General features: G+C 44.0%; 1 protein-coding gene across 1 annotated transcript in view; it reads right to left on the bottom strand.

The window, feature by feature from the left end:
* kif23 (kinesin family member 23) overlaps window positions 1–12,588 on the bottom strand; it is a 73,026-nt gene that overhangs the window by 2,162 nt on the left and 58,276 nt on the right. The window contains exons 22-23 of the mRNA XM_052467058.1: window positions 11,094–11,182; window positions 1,669–1,750 (exon numbers count right to left, since the gene is read on the bottom strand). Of these exons, the coding sequence (XP_052323018.1) occupies window positions 1,669–1,750; window positions 11,094–11,182 (171 nt within the window). The remainder of the gene's footprint in view (window positions 1–1,668; window positions 1,751–11,093; window positions 11,183–12,588) is intronic.

Raw genomic sequence — 12,588 nt, forward strand, 5'->3', positions numbered from 1 at the left:
CGGTCTTGGTCATTGTCCTATGGTCAGTCACAGGTCGTGGTGTTAGCACACAGTTAGGCCAGGATACACTGCCACACTCCATCCCCCAGGGGCAGCAGAAACCTTGTCCAGTTGCTGAGCCTGGTTGATGACCACAGCTCAGGGTCCCAGCTGGTAAGCAGTGAGGCTTTTCCTTTGGTTCAGTCTTTAGTTTGGGGATGCCTTATGCATTTGTCCTTTTTGTACATGTGAGGCGTAACATATCTTAATCTTTACAAATACTCATTTGCTTGGAAGACCAAGAGGTCAGAGACAAAGCTGGCCCTGGACCAAGGTAATGTTGCCGTCTCCCTAAGTAAATATATATATTTGACACCTAGGCACATCCACTGATTTCTTACATAAATGCACACATTCATTCAGGTTCCAGACCAGTCAACAAGGCCTAGGACCCCTAGACATAATGATTCAGGTTCCAGACCAGTCAACAAGGCCTAGGACCCCCTAGACATAATGATTCAGGTTCCAGACCAGTCAACAAGGCCTAGGACCCCTAGACATAATGATTCAGGTTCCAGACCAGTCAACAAGGCCTAGGACCCCTAGACATAATGATTCAGGTTCCAGACCAGTCAACAAGGCCTAGGACCCCTAGACATAATGATTCAGGTTCCAGACCAGTCAACAAGGCCTAGGACCCCTAGACATAATGATTCAGGTTCCAGACCAGTCAACAAGGCCTAGGACCCCGAGACATAATGATTCAGGTTCCAGACCAGTCAACAAGGCCTAGGACCCCGAGACATAATGATTCAGGTTCCAGACCAGTCAACAAGGCCTAGGACCCCGAGACATAATGATTCAGGTTCCAGACCAGTCAACACGGCCTAGGACCCCGAGACATAATGATTCAGGTTCCAGACCAGTCAACAAGGCCTCGGACCACTAGACATAATGATTCAGGTTCCAGACCAGTCAACAAGGCCTAGGACCCCGAGACATAATGATTCAGGTTCCAGACCAGTCAACAAGGCCTAGGACCCCGAGACATAATGATTCAGGTTCCAGACCAGTCAACAAGGCCTAGGACCCCTAGACATAATGATTCAGGTTCCAGACCAGTCAACAAGGCCTAGGACCCCGAGACATAATGATTCAGGTTCCAGACCAGTCAACAAGGCCTAGGACCCCTAGACATAATGATTCAGGTTCCAGACCAGTCAACAAGGCCTAGGACCCCGAGACATAATGATTCAGGTTCCAGACCAGTCAACAAGGCCTAGGACCCCTAGACATAATGATTCAGGTTCCAGACCAGTCAACAAGGCCTAGGACCCCGAGACATAATGATTCAGGTTCCAGACCAGTCAACAAGGCCTAGGACCCCGAGACATAATGATTCAGGTTCCAGACCAGTCAACAAGGCCTAGGACCACTAGACATAATGATTCAGGTTCCAGACCAGTCACCAAGGCCTCGAACCCCGAGACATAATGATTCAGGTTCCAGACCAGTCACCAAGGCCTCGGACCCCTAGACATAATGATTCAGGTTCCAGATCAGTGAGTGCAGCAAAATCAGTGGGCTTGTTATGAGTTTCGTAACACTAGGGCTTGAACAGCAAAAACTGACCTGGGACCAGACAAAACAGTACAATAGCCAGTGTAGAGAGTGAGCCCTGTCTCTTACCCTGGTCTCCACATCTGTCCAGTCTCCCTCCATACGGTCACCCCCCTGGGCAGTGTTGCCCTCTGACGACCTCCTCTTACGGCTGAACGGAGGAACACACAGTGAGTGTTTGACATCAACAGACGATACAAAAGGAAATGATCTTCACCTTATCGTTCTGATCTAAGATTCACAAAACTATTATTATGTGATCCAAGATTAGACATTTTTACAAGTGTTTGCACACGGATTTTTAAAACTTTTACATGTATTTTACCAGGCAAGTCAGTTAAGAACAAATTCTTATTTTCAATGAGGAACAGTGGGTTAACTGCCTGTTCAAGGGCAGAACGACAGATTTGTACCTTGTCAGCTCGTGGATTCGAACTTGCAACATTTCGGTTACTAGTCCAACGCTCTAACCACTAGGCTACTAGGCTACCCTGCCGCTCAATAACAAGTATTCAGACTCTTTACGCAGTACTTTGTTGAAGCGCCTTGGGCAGCGACTACAGCCGCATGTCTTAGGTATGAAGCTACAAGCTTGGCACACCTGTATTTGGGGAGTTTCTTCTCTGCAGATCCTCTCAAGCTCTGTCAGGTTGGACGGGGAGCGTCTGAATACTTATGTAAACGTGATTTCAGTTTTTATTTTTAATAAACCTGTTTTTGCTTTGTCATGTGGTATTGTGTGTAAATTGATGAGCGGGGGGGAAAAAAACTATTTAATCCATTTTAGATTAAGGCTGCAACCTATCAAAAAGTGGAAAAATTGAAGGGGTCTGAAGACTTTCTGAATGCACTGTATGCATGAAAGTACAATGAACCAAAATATAAAACGCAACATGGAACAATTTTAAATATTTGACTGAGATAATAGTTCAACTAAGGAAATCAGTTAATTAAATGAGGCCCTAATCTATGGATTTAACATGACTGGGAAAACAGATATGAATCTGTTGGTCACAGATACCTAAAAAAAAATTGTTTTAAAGAGTTGAGCAAACAAGTCAGTATCTGGTGTGGATCAGAACACCAGTCAGTATCTGGCGTGGATCAGACACCCAGTCAGTATCCGGCGTGGATCGGAACACCAGTCAGTATCCGGCGTGGATCAGACACCCAGTCAGTATCCGGCGTGGATCGGAACACCCAGTCAGTATCCGGCGTGGATCGGAACACCAGTCAGTATCTGGTGTGGATCGAACACCAGTCAGTATCTGGTGTGGATCGAACACCAGTCAGTATCTGGTGTGGATCGGAACACCAGTCAGTATCTGGTGTGGATCGAACACCAGTCAGTATCTGGTGTGGATCGGAACACCAGTCAGTATCTGGTGTGGATCGAACACCAGTCAGTATCTGGTGTGGATCGGAACACCAGTCAGTATCTGGTGTGGATCGAACACCAGTCAGTATCTGGTGTGGATCGGAACACCAGTCAGTATCTGGTGTGGATCGAACACCAGTCAGTATCTGGTGTGGATCGAACACCAGTCAGTATCTGGTGTGGATCGAACACCAGTCAGTATCTGGTGTGGATCGAACACCAGTCAGTATCTGGCGTGGATCGGAACACCAGTCAGTATCTGGCGTGGATCGGAACACCAGTCAGTATCTGGCGTGGATCGGAACACCAGTCAGTATCTGGCGTGGATCGGAACACCAGTCAGTATCTGGCGTGGATCGAACACCAGTCAGTATCTGGCGTGAATCGAACACCAGTCAGTATCTGGCGTGGATCGGAACACCAGTCAGTATCTGGCGTGGATCGAACACCAGTCAGTATCTGGCGTGGATCGGAACACCAGTCAGTATCTGGCGTGGATCAGAACACCAGTCAGTATCTGGCGTGGATCAGAACACCAGTCAGTATCTGGCGTGGATCAGAACACCAGTCAGTATCTGGCGTGGATCAGACACCCAGTCAGTATCTGGTGTGGATCAGACACCCAGTCAGTATCTGGTGTGGATCAGACACCCAGTCAGTATCTGGTGTGGATCAGACACCCAGTCAGTATCTGGTGTGGATCAGACACCCAGTCAGTATCTGGTGTGGATCAGACACCCAGTCAGTATCTGGTGTGGATCAGACACCCAGTCAGTATCTGGTGTGGATCAGACACCCAGTCAGTATCTGGTGTGGATCGGAACACCAGTCAGTATCTGGTGTGGATCGGAACACCAGTCAGTATCTGGTGTGGATCGGAACACCAGTCAGTATCTGGTGTGGATCGGAACACCAGTCAGTATCTGGTGTGGATCGAACACCAGTCAGTATCTGGTGTGGATCGAACACCAGTCAGTATCTGGTGTGGATCGGAACACCAGTCAGTATCTGGTGTGGATCGGAACACCAGTCAGTATCTGGTGTGGATCGAACACCAGTCAGTATCTGGTGTGGATCGAACACCAGTCAGTATCTGGTGTGGATCAGAACACCAGTCAGTATCTGGTGTGGATCAGAACACCAGTCAGTATCTGGTGTGGATCAGAACACCAGTCAGCATCTGGTGTGGATCAGACACAGTCAGTATCTGGTGTGGATCAGACACCCAGTCAGTATCTGGTGTGGATCAGACACCCAGTCAGTATCTGGTGTGGATCAGACACCCAGTCAGTATCTGGTGTGGATCAGAACACCAGTCAGTATCTGGTGTGGATCAGACATCCAGTCAGTATCTGGCGTGGATCAGAACACCAGTCAGTATCTGGTGTGGATCAGAACACCAGTCAGTATCTGGTGTGGATCAGACACCCAGTCAGTATCTGGTGTGGATCAGAACACCAGTCAGTATCTGGTGTGGATCAGAACACCAGTCAGTATCTGGTGTGGATCAGACACCCAGTCAGTATCTGGTGTGGATCAGAACACCAGTCAGTATCTGGTGTGGATCAGACACCCAGTCAGTATCTGGTGTGGATCAGAACACCAGTCAGTATCTGGTGTGGATCAGAACACCAGTCAGTATCTGGTGTGGATCAGAACACCAGTCAGTATCTGGTGTGGATCAGAACACCAGTCAGTATCTGGTGTGGATCGGAACACCAGTCAGTATCTGGTGTGGATCAGAACACCAGTCAGTATCCGGTGTGGATCGGAACACCAGTCAGTATCCGGTGTGGATCAGAACACCAGTCAGTATCTGGTGTGGATCAGAACACCAGTCAGTATCTGGTGTGACCACCATTTGTCTCATGCAGTCAACACATCTTTCACATAGAGCTGATCAGGCTGTTGGATGTGGGATGTTGTTCCTCTTCAATGGCTGTGTGAAGTAGCTGGATGTTGGGAGGGAACTGGAACACGCTGTCGTACAAGTCGATCCAGAGCATTCCAAACATGCTCAACGGGTCACATGTCTGGTGAGTATATGCAGGCCATGGAAGAACCTCAATGCATGGCCCCTGCGACATGGGGCTGTGCATTATCATGCTGAAACATGAGGCGATGAGGCGGATGAATGGCACGACAATCGGCCTCAGGATCTCCTCACGGTATCTCTGTGCATAGTCATGCTGAAACATGAGGCGATGAGGCGGATGAATGGCACGACAATCGGCCTCAGGATCTCCTCTGCATTCAAATTAATAAAATGTAATTGTGTTCATTGTCTGTAGCTTATGCCTGCCCATACCATAACCCCACCATGGGGCATTCTGTTGACATCAGCAAACCGCTTGCCCACATGACTCCACACACGCCGTCTGCCAGGCACAGTTAAAAGTGGGATTGATCCGTGAGGAGCAAGTCAAGACACTGGTGAGGACGATGCACATACAGATGAGCTTCACTGAAAGGTTTGACAGTTTGTGCAGAAATTCTTTGGTTGTGCAAACCCAGTTTCATCAGCTGTCCAGGTGGCTGGTCTCAGACCATCCTGCAGGTGAAGAAGAAGGATGTGGGGATCCTGGGCTGCCGTGGTTACACATGGTCTGCGGTTGAGGCCGGTTGTACGTACTGCCAAATTCACTAAAATGACATTGAGGCGGCATATGGTAGAGGAATTAACATTAAATTCTCTGGGAACAGCTCTGGTGGATATTCCTGCAGTCAGCATGCCAATTACACGCTCCCTCAAGACATGTGGCATGGTGTTGTGTGACAACTGCACATATTAGAGTGGCCTTCTATTGTCCCCAGCACAAGGTGCAGCTGTGTAATGATCATGCTGTTTAATCAGCTTATTGATATGCCACACCTGTCAGGTGGATGGATTATCTCAGTGAAGGAGAAATGCTCACTAACTGGGCTGTAAAACACATTTTGGCACAAAATCTGAGCGAAATAAGCTTTTGTGCGTATGGAACATTTCTGGAGTATTTTAATTCAACTCATGAAACATGGGATGCATGAAGTTAGCAGTACCAGTAGTACTAGTAGCAGTAACAGTAGTACTAGTAGCAGTACCAGTAGTACTAGTAGCAGTAACAGTAGTACTAAGTTAGCAGTAACAGTAGTACTAGTAGCAGTAGCAGTAGTACTAGTAGCAGTAGCAGTAGTACTAGTAGCAGTAACAGTAGTACTAGTAGCAGTAACAGTAGTACTAGTAGCAGTACTAGTAGCAGTAACAGTAGTACTAGTAGCAGTACTAAGTTAGCAGTAACAGTAGTACTAGTAGCAGTAACAGTAGTACTAGTAGCAGTACTAGTAGCAGTAACAGTAGTACTAGTAGCAGTACTAAGTTAGCAGTAACAGTAGTACTAGTAGCAGTAACAGTAGTACTAGTAGCAGTACTAGTAGCAGTAACAGTAGTACTAGTAGCAGTACTAAGTTAGCAGTAACAGTAGTACTAGTAGCAGTAACAGTAGTACTAGTAGCAGTACTAAGTTAGCAGTAACAGTAGTACTAGTAGCAGTAACAGTAGTACTAGTAGCAGTACTAGTAGCAGTAACAGTAGTACTAGTAGCAGTACTAAGTTAGCAGTAACAGTAGTACTAGTAGCAGTAACAGTAGTACTAGTAGCAGTACTAGTAGCAGTAACAGTAGTACTAGTAGCAGTACTAAGTTAGCAGTAACAGTAGTACTAGTAGCAGTAACAGTAGTACTAGTAGCAGTACTAGTAGCAGTAACAGTAGTACTAGTAGCAGTACTAAGTTAGCAGTAACAGTAGTACTAGTAGCAGTAACAGTAGTACTAGTAGCAGTACTAAGTTAGCAGTAACAGTAGTACTAGTAGCAGTAACAGTAGTACTAGTAGCAGTACTAGTAGCAGTAACAGTAGTACTAGTAGCAGTACTAAGTTAGCAGTAACAGTAGTACTAGTAGCAGTAACAGTAGTACTAGTAGCAGTACTAGTAGCAGTAACAGTAGTACTAGTAGCAGTACTAGTAGCAGTAACAGTAGTACTAGTAGCAGTACTAAGTTAGCAGTAACAGTAGTACTAGTAGCAGTAACAGTAGTACTAGTAGCAGTAACAGTAGTACTAGTAGCAGTAACAGTAGTACTAGTAGCAGTAGTACTAGTAGCAGTAGTACTAGTAGCAGTAGTACTAGTAGCAGTAGTACTAGTAACAGTAGTACTAGTAACAGTAGTACTAGTAACAGTAGTACTAGTAACAGTAGTACTAGTAACAGTAGTACTAGTAACAGTAGTACTAGTAACAGTAACAGTAGTACTAGTAACAGTAGTACTAGTAACAGTAGTACTAGTAACAGTAGTACTAGTAACAGTAGTACTAGTAACAGTAGTACTAGTAACAGTAGTACTAGTAACAGTAGTACTAGTAACAGTAGTACTAGTAACAGTAGTACTAGTAACAGTAGTACTAGTAGCAGTAGTACTAGTAACAGTAGTACTAGTAGCAGTAACAGTAGTACTAGTAGCAGTAACAGTAGTACTAGTAGCAGTAACAGTAGTACTAGTAGCAGTAACAGTAGTACTAGTAGCAGTAACAGTAGTACTAGTAGCAGTAACAGTAGTACTAGTAGCAGTAACAGTAGTACTAGTAGCAGTAACAGTAGTACTAGTAGCAGTAACAGTAGTACTAGTAGCAGTAACAGTAGTACTAGTAGCAGTAACAGTAGTACTAGTAGCAGTAACAGTAGTACTAGTAGCAGTAACAGTAGTACTAGTAGCAGTAACAGTAGTACTAGTAGCAGTAACAGTAGTACTAGTAGCAGTAACAGTAGTACTAGTAGCAGTAACAGTAGTACTAGTAGCAGTAACAGTAGTACTAGTAGCAGTAACAGTAGTACTAGTAGCAGTAACAGTAGTACTAGTAGCAGTAACAGTAGTACTAGTAGCAGTAACAGTAGTACTAGTAGCAGTAACAGTAGTACTAGTAGCAGTAACAGTAGTACTAGTAGCAGTAACAGTAGTACTAGTAGCAGTAACAGTAGTACTAGTAGCAGTAACAGTAGTACTAGTAGCAGTAACAGTAGTACTAGTAGCAGTAACAGTAGTACTAGTAGCAGTAACAGTAGTACTAGTAGCAGTAACAGTAGTACTAGTAGCAGTAACAGTAGTACTAGTAGCAGTAACAGTAGTACTAGTAGCAGTAACAGTAGTACTAGTAGCAGTAACAGTAGTACTAGTAGCAGTAACAGTAGTACTAGTAGCAGTAACAGTAGTACTAGTAGCAGTAACAGTAGTACTAGTAGCAGTAACAGTAGTACTAGTAGCAGTACTAAGTTAGCAGTAACAGTAGTACTAAGTTAGCAGTAACAGTAGTACTAGTAGCAGTACTAAGTTAGCAGTAACAGTAGTACTAGTAGCAGTAACAGTAGTACTAGTAGCAGTACTAAGTTAGCAGTAACAGTAGTACTAGTAGCAGTAACAGTAGTACTAGTAGCAGTAACAGTAGTACTAGTAGCAGTAACAGTAGTACTAGTAGCAGTAACAGTAGTACTAGTAGCAGTAACAGTAGTACTAGTAGCAGTAACAGTAGTACTAGTAGCAGTAACAGTAGTACTAGTAGCAGTAACAGTAGTACTAGTAGCAGTAACAGTAGTACTAGTAGCAGTAACAGTAGTACTAGTAGCAGTAACAGTAGTATTAGTAGCAGTAGTACTAGTAGCAGTAACAGTAGTACTAGTAGCAGTACTAAGTTAGCAGTAACAGTAGTACTAGTAGCAGTAACAGTAGTACTAGTAGCAGTAGTACTAGTAGCAGTAACAGTAGTACTAGTAGCAGTAGCAGTAGTACTAGTAGCAGTAACAGTAGTACTAGTAGCAGTAACAGTAGTACTAGTAGCAGTAACAGTAGTACTAGTAACAGTAGCAGTAGTACTAGTAGCAGTAACAGTAGTACTAGTAGCAGTAACAGTAGTACTAGTAGCAGTACTAAGTTAGCAGTAACAGTAGTACTAGTAGCAGTAACAGTAGTACTAGTAGCAGTAGTACTAGTAGCAGTAACAGTAGTACTAGTAGCAGTAACAGTAGTACTAGTAGCAGTAACAGTAGTACTAGTAGCAGTAACAGTAGTACTAGTAGCAGTAACAGTAGTACTAAGTTAGCAGTAACAGTAGTACTAGTAGCAGTAACAGTAGTACTAGTAGCAGTAACAGTAGTACTAGTAGCAGTAACAGTAGTACTAGTAGCAGTAACAGTAGTACTAGTAGCAGTAACAGTAGTACTAGTAGCAGTAACAGTAGTACTAGTAGCAGTAACAGTAGTACTAGTAGCAGTAGCAGTAGTACTAGTAGCAGTACTAGTAGCAGTAGCAGTAGTACTAGTAGCAGTAACAGTAGTACTAGTAGCAGTAACAGTAGTACTAGTAGCAGTAGTACTAGTAGCAGTAGTACTAGTAGCAGTAACAGTAGTACTAGTAGCAGTAACAGTAGTACTAGTAGCAGTAACAGTAGTACTAGTAGCAGTAACAGTAGTACTAGTAGCAGTAACAGTAGTACTAGTAGCAGTAACAGTAGTACTAGTAGCAGTAACAGTAGTACTAGTAGCAGTAACAGTAGTACTAGTAGCAGTAACAGTAGTACTAGTAGCAGTAGTACTAGTAACAGTAGTACTAGTAGCAGTAGTACTAGTAACAGTAGTACTAGTAGCAGTAGTACTAGTAGCAGTAGTACTAGTAACAGTAGTACTAGTAACAGTAGTACTAGTAGCAGTAACAGTAGTACTAGTAGCAGTAACAGTAGTACTAGTAGCAGTAGTACTAGTAACAGTAGTACTAGTAGCAGTAGTACTAGTAACAGTAGTACTAGTAGCAGTAGTACTAGTAGCAGTAACAGTAGTACTAGTAGCAGTAACAGTAGTACTAGTAGCAGTAGTACTAGTAGCAGTAGTACTAGTAACAGTAGTACTAGTAGCAGTAGTACTAGTAGCAGTAGTACTAGTAGCAGTAGTACTAGTAGCAGTAACAGTAGTACTAGTAGCAGTACCAGTAGTACTAGTACTAGTAGCAGTAGTACTAGTAGCAGTAACAGTAGTACTAGTAGCAGTAGTACTAGTAGCAGTAACAGTAGTACTAGTAGCAGTAACAGTAGTACTAGTAGCAGTAGTACTAGTAGCAGTAACAGTAGTACTAGTAGCAGTAGTACTAGTAGCAGTAACAGTAGTACTAGTAGCAGTAACAGTAGTACTAGTAGCAGTAGTACTAGTAGCAGTAACAGTAGTACTAGTAGCAGTAACAGTAGTACTAGTAGCAGTAGTACTAGTAGCAGTAGCAGTAGTACTAGTAGCAGTAACAGTAGTACTAGTAGCAGTAGTACTAGTAGCAGTAACAGTAGTACTAGTAGCAGTAGTACTAGTAGCAGTAACAGTAGTACTAGTAGCAGTACTAAGTTAGCAGTAACAGTAGTACTAGTAGCAGTAACAGTAGTACTAGTAGCAGTAGTACTAGTAGCAGTAACAGTAGTACTAGTAGCAGTAGTACTAGTAGCAGTAACAGTAGTACTAGTAGCAGTACTAAGTTAGCAGTAACAGTAGTACTAGTAGCAGTAACAGTAGTACTAGTAGCAGTACTAAGTTAGCAGTAACAGTAGTACTAGTAGCAGTAGTACTAGTAGCAGTAGCAGTAGTACTAGTAGCAGTAGTACTAGTAGCAGTAACAGTAGTACTAGTAGCAGTACTAAGTTAGCAGTAACAGTAGTACTAGTAGCAGTACTAAGTTAGCAGTAACAGTAGTACTAGTAGCAGTACTAAGTTAGCAGTAACAGTAGTACTAAGTTAGCAGTAACAGTAGTACTAAGTTAGCAGTAACAGTAGTACTAGTAGCAGTAACAGTAGTACTAGTAGCAGTAACAGTAGTACTAGTAGCAGTAACAGTAGTACTAGTAGCAGTAACAGTAGTACTAGTAGCAGTAACAGTAGTACTAGTAGCAGTACTAAGTTAGCAGTAACAGTAGTACTAGTAGCAGTAACAGTAGTACTAGTAGCAGTACTAAGTTAGCAGTAACAGTAGTACTAGTAGCAGTACTAAGTTAGCAGTAACAGTAGTACTAGTAGCAGTAACAGTAGTACTACTAAGTTAGCAGTAGACAGGACACCTACCTTGGTCCAGTGGGCAGCTCTTGTCTCAGAGTTTCTATATCAGTGAACTGGACTGCCTGTCCTCCCCCTCGTGTCTTGAACACTTCACCCTAAAACAACACAGGCATCAGAACACATTTCAGTCATTGAGCAGACTCATATCCAGAGCCACAGTAGTGAGTGCATACATTTTCAATACTGGTCCCCCGTGGGAATCGAACCCACAACCAGACGTTTCCAGCGCTATGCGCTGCTGCCAACTGAGCCCCACAGGAATACAGACATGAGAACACAAGCATTAAAGATGGCGCTGTAGAGATGGACAGCTGTCACCTTTATGAGCTCCTGACCAATTCTGCATGGTGGTGGTAGTAGTACTGGTAAATTAGTCAAAGTAGCAGTAGTAGTAATAGTAAATTAGTAGAAGCCATGGATTACAGGCAACATCCGCACTGAGCTGAAGGATAGAGCTGGCTCTTTCAAGGAGCGGGACACGAATAAGAAATCCTGTTACGACGTCCGACAAGCCATCAAACAGTCAAAGCATCACTGCAGGACGAAGATCGAATCCTTCTACGTCGTTTCTGATGCTCGTCGGGTGTGTCCGGTTTGGCAAACCACCATGGATTACAAAGGGAAACAGCCACGAGCTGCCCAGTGACGCAAGCCTACCAGACGATCTAAATTCCTTCTACGCAAGCAACACTGTACCATGCATGAGAGCAGCAGCTGTTCCGGACGACTGATCTCGCTCACCTTAGAGGATGCAAGACCTTTAAAAAAACAGGGTAGCATTCACAAGGCCGCATGGCCAGACAGATTAACAGGACTCATACCCAGAGCATGCACTGACAAGGGTCTAAAGTGACATTATCAAACCTCTTTCTGACCCAGTCTGTAATACCTACATGTTTCTAGCAGACCACCATCGTCCCTGTCTGAGTCTGTAATACCTACATGTTTCTAGCAGACCACCATCGTCCCTGTCTGAGTCTGTAATTCCTACATGTTTCTAGCAGACCACTATCGTCCCTGTCTGAGTCTGTAATACCTACATGTTTCTAGCAGACCACCATCGTCCCTGTCCCAGTCTGTAATACCTACATGTTTCTAGCAGACCACCATCGTCCCTGTCTGAGTCTGTAATACCTACATGTTTCTAGCAGACCACCATCGTCCCTGTCCCAGTCTGTAATACCTACATGTTTCTAGCAGACCACCATCGTCCCTGTCTGAGTCTGTAATACCTACATGTTTCTAGCAGACCACCATCGTCCCTGTCTGAGTCTGTAATACCTACATGTTTCTAGCAGACCACCATCGTCCCTGACCCAGTCTGTAATACCTACATGTTTCTAGCAGACCACCATCGTCCCTGTCCCAGTCTGTAATACCTACATGTTTCTAGCAGACCACCATCGTCCCTGACCCAGTCTGTAATACCTACATGTTTCTAGCAGACCACCATCGTCCCTGTCTGAGTCTGTAATACCTACATGTTTCTAGCAGACCACCA

Source organism: Oncorhynchus keta, chromosome 17 (genome assembly GCF_023373465.1).
Source record: "Oncorhynchus keta strain PuntledgeMale-10-30-2019 chromosome 17, Oket_V2, whole genome shotgun sequence".
NCBI lineage: Eukaryota > Metazoa > Chordata > Actinopteri > Salmoniformes > Salmonidae > Oncorhynchus > Oncorhynchus keta.